At 32.5% G+C, this 10,227-nt stretch overlaps 1 protein-coding gene across 3 annotated transcripts; it reads right to left on the minus strand.

Annotated features, from left to right (window-relative positions):
- Positions 1-7,976: 7,976 nt before the first annotated feature.
- Positions 7,977-10,002, minus strand: LOC109178904 (pollen-specific leucine-rich repeat extensin-like protein 1). 3 transcript variants are annotated; one of them, XM_019328461.1, is made up of 4 exons: positions 9,774-10,002; positions 9,541-9,622; positions 8,695-8,930; positions 7,977-8,613 (listed from the first exon to the last, which is right to left on the minus strand). In XM_019328461.1, exons 1-4 carry the CDS (start codon positions 9,786-9,788, stop codon positions 8,209-8,211), a joined length of 738 nt encoding a protein of 245 aa, XP_019184006.1. In that variant the 5' UTR covers positions 9,789-10,002; the 3' UTR covers positions 7,977-8,208. The 3 variants fall into 3 exon arrangements, with proteins under 3 accessions (XP_019184006.1, XP_019184005.1, XP_019184004.1); XM_019328460.1 differs by having other exon boundaries at positions 7,977-8,536; positions 8,579-8,930; positions 9,774-10,000; XM_019328459.1 differs by having other exon boundaries at positions 7,977-8,930; positions 9,774-10,000.
- Between the last annotated feature and the right edge of the window lie 225 nt (positions 10,003-10,227).

The following is a 10,227-nucleotide window of genomic DNA, read 5'->3' on the forward strand; positions in this document are numbered from 1 at the left end:
GAAATGTTATAAAAATATTTATAGCAAAATATAAAACATAATCGATTAGATAAAATAGTTTGAATAGAAAAGACATTATATTCATAAATACTTTAATTTTAATTTCCTTTTAATTAGATCAACTTAAATTTTTTTAAATTAATTTGAATACGATGAAGTATAATATAAACTAGTATTTGAACCCGTGCGATGCACGGTATAATAATATCATGAGAACAATTATCTGTCAATAGTGTATTATAGACACAGATATAATTATAAAATACAAAATACAATTGGGAATATGCACATTAACTATAATAAAATAAAAATTACGTTTATTCCAATATTTATAAATTATTAAATACTTCCTTATATACAACATTTGTATATAAGATGTCATAGGAATGGTATAAACATTCTGACTATTTGAGCAATTCGTTTGAGATAATTCCACGTTGCAACATTTTGTACTATTAACAACATTATCTACAAAACAAATATATAAATACATCAAATATATCAATACTCACAAACAACAATAAATTGTACATTATCAAAAATACAAATACACGTACCATTTCTCAAAATACGAAGTGGCTTACTAATTGAATCCCCAAAAACTCCAACCAACACTTGCCTATTCATTTGTAACCCCTGTATATTTCATTTTTTTGGGATAAATTTCATTGCATAAAACTACTCCAAAGTTTTCTACATTAAAAAAAATTAGCAGAAAAAAATAATAAAAAAAAATAGATATTAAATAAATATAAGATGATTTATAACAATTTCAAATCTGTATTTAAAAAAAAAAAAACAAATATTGATTTTTCATTCAAAATTATATTTAATTGATTAATAATCATATATTTATCTAAATATAATTTAAAATTTATTTTAATTTTAATTTAATACTTCAAAAAATTAAAAAAAAAATTACCCAATACATGAAATAAATTTTAAAAAATTACAGAACAACTCTACTAATATAAATCATTTCAAAAAAATTATAAATAAGATATACAAATAAAAATAAATTACAATACGAAATAACTATTAATTATTACAAAATAATAACAATAATATCTACCCAAATTATTTCAAAAATTAAAAATAAAAATTAATGTTATTCAATAACATGTCCATAATCAAATCTTACAAAACATAACTTATACAAAAATAATATATATATATATATATATATATATATATATATATATATATATATATATATATATATATATATATATATATATATAAACTAAAACACCCCAACCAACCCAACTAACCCATCTGTATATATAAATATATATGGCCCATAATACTAACCCAGCCCACAAGCCTATACCCGACCCAAATAATAAACAAATAAAACCATACTGCCCCACATCAGACCCCAAATTCCCCTCTCCCTTTTCCGTCGCCTTCTTCGTCACTCTGCCTGAACACCTCCAAGCTCACCAAAAATGGAAACCGTGCCAAATTACTAACAACTACCTACAATCGAAGCTATAACTACACCAAAACAACGCAAATATGATCGCAATTCCATCATTTCTACCTCTAAAACCCAGAACTCAATAGATCCAAACTCTTCTACCACAAAGAGTTCAACGGAGAAAGAAGATGTTCAACGATAGCGCATGAAAGAACCTACCTTATCAGGTAATCTTTATTTCATTCTTCAATCTACTCATCTATTTATACCTATCTTCACACAAACTCTAATTCTTTTCTTAATACAATTTGTGGATAAAAACACAGTGAAACCGTATGCAAAAAGCTCAACGATTATGCAGCAGAACACGAATTAGAAGAGAAAGAAACATACCAACAGAGATAAGTATCTTATTCGTATTTTTTTGTTTATTTAGCAGAAATATGAAAAATCAGCAGCTATAATTTCTATATGATGTTTAGGTTTTCAATTTTGATGGTTTTTATGGCATGCATGTATATTTCTCTGCAATTTTAATTGAATAATTGCTTCGATTACTTCAAAGAGATATAGTCCTAATTTGTTCAATTTTTTAACTGTTCTAGGTTCACTCTCAGCATGTTTAATAATTTCATGATTTTTTTATTCCAATTTTTAACAGCATATTATTATTGTTTGATATCAATTTGCAGACTATATATGTTTTTAAACTGCAAACTATAATTTATTTCTACACAAACATTATTTTAAGTATTATATTATATTACAAATATGGTGAGAATGACTGGAAAATACATTCATATATAACTTTTTAAATGAGATTATACATTTATTTCCATGCTCATGTTTTCTCTTGCCAGTGATTATTGTGGAATTCTCTATCTTTTTCATTTGTCTTTATTCTGGAACTTGTAAGCTACATTTCAAATGTGGAAGTGGAAATGAATATGCTTCCTTCACACATGTGAAAGATACCAATTTATAACACCTAGAAAGCATTGATAATAGCAACACAATGATTACTTATTCATAGGCTGGAAGCAAAAAAATATGACCTATCTTATTGGGAATATAAATTTTTTAGAGATAGTATTTCAATCTTAGTCTACTATAACCATTTGGTATAACTGATTCTGATAAATTAAAATCTCATGCATACCTATATCTATTTTGTACTCTATTAATCTAAGCTGACAATGGAAACTTGACCTTCTAAGTGGCCCAACAATCTGATACATTAAAGCTGTGTGATTTACCTAGAGCAGAGGTGAACTTAAATTAGAGCATTTTTATTATTTTTTTTAATCAATTTACTAATTACTCCCATATTTTACTGGGAATATTCACAGGTAGTTGTTTCTTCAAACCCTAAACTCCTACACTTGTGTAGTTTTGATTTGTTTATCATATTTCAGGATACAATGGGGGTTGAACATAAAATAGCTGCACATCATAAGAGAAAGAAGTGCTACTCTCATGTTGTCAAGATTTCTCTTTTTAACAACAAATAATCGACATTCAATGATGTGCATTTTGTAATCATACTACAACACATCTTATGTGTTGTAAGCTTTGGAAACCATATTTTCAAATTTTTAAGTTATAGAAACTTTTCTGTTCATTGATTTCAGCTTCATAGAGAACATTGGTCAAGATGTGAATGTTTTAGTTGATATCACTCTCAATTTGTATATGTTAATTGGTTCAATAATAAAATTCTAATTATGTGAAGCAAGATTAGTTGACTGGAAATAGAAACATATTGTTTCAATGGTATCTGATGATAATTACTCAGGGTGTGTTTGGTTGGTGGGTTTTGCCCATAGGAATGGGTATGAAAGTGATTGCTGTTGTTTGGTTGATAGGCTTTTAGAACATTACTATGGGTTTCGAATATCGAATACCCCATCAATTGAAAAACCCATACCCAAATACAATAAAGGTTTCATTCCCTTATTCATTTTCAAGCACTACTATTAGTAACCATTCCCATTCCACCCTACTACCAAACATGTTAAATACTTTCACCAAAACCCATTACCATTACCAAGTATTTGATACCCATTCCAATTCCGATTCCTATGTGCGAACCAAACACACCCTCAGTTGTTTTGTCTTTCTAAGATAACAGCATGTACGAATGACCATTTGCTGGTTTTGCATAGTTATATTCTTCTGTCTGAGTAAGGTCTAATACCATATTAGTGTGACATATCTGCTAGATATATGACTGGTCTATTTCAACTCATATAGCAGAATCTGTAACACTACATTTCACTTTGTTTTTGGTAGATCACAATCAACCAACACATGAAGCCAAAGAGGTTATAAAAAAAGAAAGAGAGAATTTGCTATACGAAAAATTACATTTGCTGTGATGGAGATGTTGAACACCCTTATGTTCCTGATGTCTTTATTGCATTCACCTTATTAAAATGCACCATTTGAGAGAGAAAGGCATCAGTAGAGGATGGAAGCCATCAATTTGTCTGGATTCTCAGGTGGGCAATTCAATTACCACTTATCAACTATTACATCCAAACCTTTAGAATAATTCAATCAAATCTTACATTTACACTGTATTTTTTATTAGAAAACTTATTTGATTTTTGTGATTGTGTGAGGCACATCTAAATGAAGATCACTGGACTATCAAGGGCATTAGCATGGCAAAAAAAGGGAGGAAAATAAGGAATAATGACTTCAAGATGCTGGTAGGTAACAACTGTACTCTTCGTTGTGGTAATTTGAAAACCTAGACAATAATTCCAAATATAAGCTACACTTAATATCTCCTTTCTAATACCAGAATTAACATGTTCTTTTTTTTTTCATATAAGTTACATGTTTATCAAGAACACTGGAATCCAGAAGTTAAATAGCCAGCTAAAAAATGAAAGGGGAAAAATAATAATTTAAGAATTTGACTCCCTTCATGACTATGTATATCATATTTCAAGTAGAGGATTAACATTACAGACAAAAATGATGCTTTTAGAACTAACTATTTTTTTATTGGGGAATGTAGGGCAATCCCAAAGAACATTGAAGTAAGAAGGGCAACCACACTTAAATCAAAAAGGTTAAAGGAAGAAGGGGATCCCACCAACCAAAACATTGAAGAAGTAGACTCAAGGTAACCCTTACAATTTAAAGAACAGATTTTACTGGTAGCATATTAAACAACTTGTTGACACAAACCATCCTAGGCACAAAAACATTAGGTAAATATCATTAGATAGGAACAAAATACAGCTGCTAAAGAACAACAACAACAAACATAGGTAAAAAAAAAACATAGAGAGTCCATAACAGTCAGGAGCAAACAAAGATGATAATCCCAAAATAACAACCAACACTACATTACACAGTTTCTCACTTCTCCTGCTTAATAGTGACTGCCTTAGACTTCTTAGAAACTCCTTGGTCTTCAAATTCCTCCAGAAGGCTTCTCTTGAGAGGGAGTGAATTAGATACATTCAATACTCATTGTCAATAGCATCCAGTCCATCACAATCCTCATCATTCAATACACAAAAGTCCTAATCCAGTAAAATAAAATAACATTAACAACCTAGAACCTTAGAAAATTAAAGAGTGAACCAAATAATCACATACCTCAGAACCATCACCTTCATCCACCAGGGGACCTAAACCCTGAGGAACTTGTGTCAATGGATTGTCAACCACCACACTTGAGCTGTGCTGGGAAACCACTTCATTATCAGTAGAAACACTAAGTACATGGAATGGTGATTACAAACTCTGGAGCTGGTCCTTAGTAACAGTAACTCGAAACAACAAAACCATTCCAGCAAGTTGTTGAAGCTCAACTGGAACAAAATCAACCATCTATGAGTACTTAGACCTCAACTCCATAGCTGACATGCCAATCAATCGAGAACACTCTCGATCCCACACGAGCATAGGAGCATCCCCACTCTGGTCAGCAACACGCAAGACCAACCTATATCTCATAATACCCTCACCCCAAGACCTTAGACATTTCGGACAATGCATTAAACCATTTTCCAACTTGATAACCTTTTTATTGCAAGAATTATTCTTGCAAGAAAAGTAGAACCAGTCCAAGTAGTTCTCAATACCTAGGACCTTCCCAGCAACCCAGAATTGACCCAACTACACCAACAAAAGTAGAGCGAAAGATTAATATTAAAAAAAAAAAAAAAAACACTTTAGCAGAAATTGAGAGTTAAAGTGCAGAAAAAGTAGCATAATACCTGTTGCTTCTGGTATAATTCAGCAATAGGAGTAACCACAGTATCACTATCAACCATAGGCACATTCAACCTAAGGCCAAACCTAGAATCAGATTGTTTACACCTAAGGGGTGTGTAGTCACTGCCAACACTGCCCAAAAAAGATTAAAAAAATAAAGAATAAAGAACATAGGTGCAACACTAAAAAAAAAATGTATAAGTGATTACAAATTATATAGAAATACCTCTTTCTGAAATCAGCAAACACTTTTGATGAATGGTCAAAAATCAACTGCGTTGCATCAAAAGAGCTAGATATCCTGACCTCTCCATCTAATTGTAAACATAAAATGTAAGTACCCTAATAGAGAAAATATAGAAGTATAGGAAGACACACACTCACTTTGAAGGAACCTAGCACGACATAGTTGCACCAAAACAACAACAGGATCACTGAACTCCAGATTAAAGTAAGGCATAAGAAGCTCCACATGTCCACCCCACACTGTGCACTGCAATTGTTTTTTTCTGAAAAAAGGGGGAAAAGTAAACTGAGTAAAAAATAAGATAAAAGTGGAAAAAGATAGAGTGTGCTAGAAGAACTTACTCAGCATCTTCGATGACAAAATCTACAACCTTGTAGCTTTTCCACCAATAACCTTATCTACCGGAGAATATATCTCCACAACCCTTCCAATTACATCTAAAAACAAACAAACATAGAACCATTATAACACAGAAATATAGGTATTGTAAACAGGAAAAGAGAAAAGGAAAAAAAAAACTTACCAAATAGTTCATTCTCATTCACACCATCCTTATCCAAAACAGCCCTGAAACTTTTAATACGAAATATACAATCTGGGAAATCAATACGCCTATACTGCTTAACAGTAGTATCAAACTTAAACTTGATCATATACTTGTGATCACTTGTTTTATATTTGAAGTAGTTGGTGATGCATAAGAAGTTTCTAATCACATAGACACTGCCCTCTTGAAAGTAAGAGTTGTACTTTTGAACTTGATCCTTAGGTATTTGATCATGTATGAAACTCCCCTTAGATTTACATAAGCAAAAGAAAGGGAAGAACATTAGACACTAATAGCAACTACTAAAAATATTATTGCTTTGAACAAAAGGAAAAAAAAAATTACTTACTGCCGAATCATGAAACACACATTCACGACTTCTAATGACTTTCTCTTCTGTTCCTTCAAATGCCAAATAGGTACGCACCAGACGCAAACGCATTGCCTTAGAAGTCTGCTGAGGATGGATTTCATAGCAAAGAATAAACTGGCCAGGCATGGTTAACGCTAAGAAGCTTTTGGAGTGGTTTACAGGGAAGAAGAAGATCGGAAGTGGAAGAACATTAGCACAACCTACCTATTTATACTGTTAAAGAGTTGTATTAGAGATGTAAAACCCATGATTAAAAGTTAGGCATGCGCCGGCAAGCAGTAGAAGGACTCTTCGAAACCAATACAAAATTATTAGAATTAGTCTAGATACACAAAAGATCACATTGAAAATCAACAACCTAAACACGCACGTTTCACAGAGAACAAATGATTACAAAAATCAGTCTTGTATAAAAAAGAACCAATCAAAAAACAAACAAATCAGAAAAATTCAAAATCCAAAAAATATTTAAAAAAAACCTAGATATCCTTAGTTCCATAAAATAAGAAAAAATAAATAAAAGCCAAAATTCCCCCAAAACAGTTTGGGCGGGATTTGGGGGGCAATTTGATTGGCCAAATCTATGGGCTTTATTATATATAAGATTTGTTGACTACATTAACTAAACGATTCACCAAAAAAATAGACTTAAAAAATATTTAATTTATTGAAGGGTGAGAAGGGTTTAAATAGAGAAAAGAAGCTAAAATATACACACAAAAATAGTATACAAAATATTTAATTTATTGAAGGGTGAGAAGTGTTTAAATAAATAAAAGAAGCTAAAATATACACACAATATTGCTGTAGAGGGTTTGAACCCATGACATTTAATGTCAAATTCAAAGCTCAATCAACTAAGCAACTAAACTACATAGTGACTTATACATGTATATATATATTAAAGGAAAGAGGTGAGGGGGGGCAGCTGACCCCACTGCCCCCATTGTGACTCCGCCACTGCTCTCTCCTCGATTGGTATGACTAGAAAACTTTATTATTATGGGCAAGGAAACGTTATTACTTGATTTTATTTATTTGGATTTGAACAAGATTAAGCTTAGGTTCAAAATAAATATTTGGATATTAAAATAAACAATGCTAAAACGTCGAAATAAAAGAAAGATTAGAACATGATATGATGCAAAAGTCAATGATTAATGTAGGCTTTTATTAGTTTAACAAAGAATTGAAACCAATTTAAATATACAATATATGCAATACGAGTATACGACTCAGGCAACAACCTGGCCACTAACCTTATTTTTATGAAAAAAGATAATATAATAAAGACACTTATGTGTTTGGCCGGACTTGAGAAAGGAACAAAAAGTAGGGCACTTAAACCCAATGATCATGACCTTTAAGTCTTATTATTATTGTTACATGATTGTGCACCCAGATTCATTTTCTTCACTAAAGTATGTGTTATCGCATCTGCACCCCCCATAATAGCCTCTAGCCTGTCCACAACGACACCAATTTGGATAACTGTCGTAGCACGGCCGCGGTGGTGGCAGTGGTGGAGGTGGTGCAACCGGTGTTCCATACCATTCATAACTTGGCTCGTAACAGTACATCGGTGGTGGAAATCCGTGAGTAACTGACATCATCGTCACTTGCCCCGGAGCCGGTACATTTGATATTGGCTCCGGTTGCTTCATAGGCACCGGTACCCCCTCCGGTGCCGGAGGACCTTTGGGCTTTTCTTTGGGAGCCTCTTTCGGCTTATCGGCATCTTTGGGCTTTTCGGACTTCTTGGCATCCTTGGGCTTATCGGCTTCGGGCTTGGGAGCGTCCTTGGGCTTATCGGCCTTGGGAGCTTCTTTGGGCTTATCAGCCTTGGGAGCGTCTTTGGGCTTATCGGCCTTGGGAGCGTCTTTGGGCTTATCGGCCTTGGGAGCTTCTTTGGGCTTATCAGCCTTTGGAGCTTCTTTGGGCTTTTCAGCAGGTTTGGGTGGCTTGGGAGGATCAACAATCTCAATACTCTTAATCACACCACCTCCCTTATAGCACAATTTGTCACGGATCTTCTCAGGGCTACAGCAAACCACTGTGATCCTCACCTTATTTTCCTCCTCATTGTATATTTGGTCTCTGATTTCTTTTGTCCAAAAATTTACAACAAAAGTTAAGTATGGAACTCTACAAATTTGTAGGTATCATATACAATTATACATGATATTTTTATTGTATCAAGCATCTTGTGCTCATATAGCATGTAGTGATTCTTTCATGTAGGAGGTCATGGGATTGAGCCTTAGTGAAAGTGGTATTGATTCTTTGTTCTGTATGAACAGATACCACTGCAAAATGTGGTCGGAAATAGCAACAAAGGTTTTTCCGGATAACAAAAGTGGTCGGAACAAGGCTTTCGACTTAATTTAAGATCACTTTCAGGTGGTGTACTATAATGTAATTATTAACAATATTTGGATCCACACCTCCATAATTAATTTTTATTTTAGAAAAAAACATGTAACTTTGTAAAGTATTAAAGGGTATTTTGTAATAGTGTAGAAACATTTATTTTATAAGAAAAACCATTAAATATAAGAGAGTGGAAGTGTTGATGAGCAAAATATATTAGATATCTCAAAAATTGAAACCAAATCTGACATACATTACCATTATTTATGTATAGATCCAACTTAATTCAATTACACAAAGTGTATATACACAGATATGTGTCTATATAGGTGTTAGAGACTTACGAGGAATTTTGCAAATGACTTTTTTGACCTTCTTGTAGCAGCTGGAGCACTTGAGATCAACACTCAGGAACATCACAGTGGTCTGTTGCAATATATACACACTACCAATTTACTGATTATATTATATATATATAAAGGTGAAGATCATATATGGTACATAGATACAAAGATTGAATGAATATATGGTCAAAGAAACTGATGATAGATGATGAGACTCAGATTCACATACATACCTTTTCAGGAGCCATTGCTGATAGCTGAGATCGAGCAGATGATAAGTTGTGGAAGTAAATCTGCAGAAAATTTAAGAGAGAGAAAGAGAAATGGGTTTAGGAAGAAGGAGAAGAAGAGTATGAAAGTGAGGAGAAAGGAGTGTTGAGATTGATGATATCATCAAGGAAAAGAAGATTTTGAAGGGATCACATGAGCTGTCCTATTTATGTTGCTGACTCTGCACGTACTCCTTTTTTCTTTTTTTCACATACTAATAATTCTCCTATTTTACTGTATCCTAAACTTTATGAATCCAGTTTAGGCTCATTAAAAGGTAAATTTAGTTAATTTGATTTTCAGATTTAATATTAAATTGTATACTTTTACATACAATATGTCTAATCCAAATGCAAATCTCAAATATCCAAGTTGATTGATGATCTGGTAAATTATGTAAAATCCTTTTAACTAATT

Source organism: Ipomoea nil, unplaced genomic scaffold, assembly GCF_001879475.1.
Source record: "Ipomoea nil cultivar Tokyo-kokei standard unplaced genomic scaffold, Asagao_1.1 scaffold0873, whole genome shotgun sequence".
NCBI lineage: Eukaryota > Viridiplantae > Streptophyta > Magnoliopsida > Solanales > Convolvulaceae > Ipomoea > Ipomoea nil.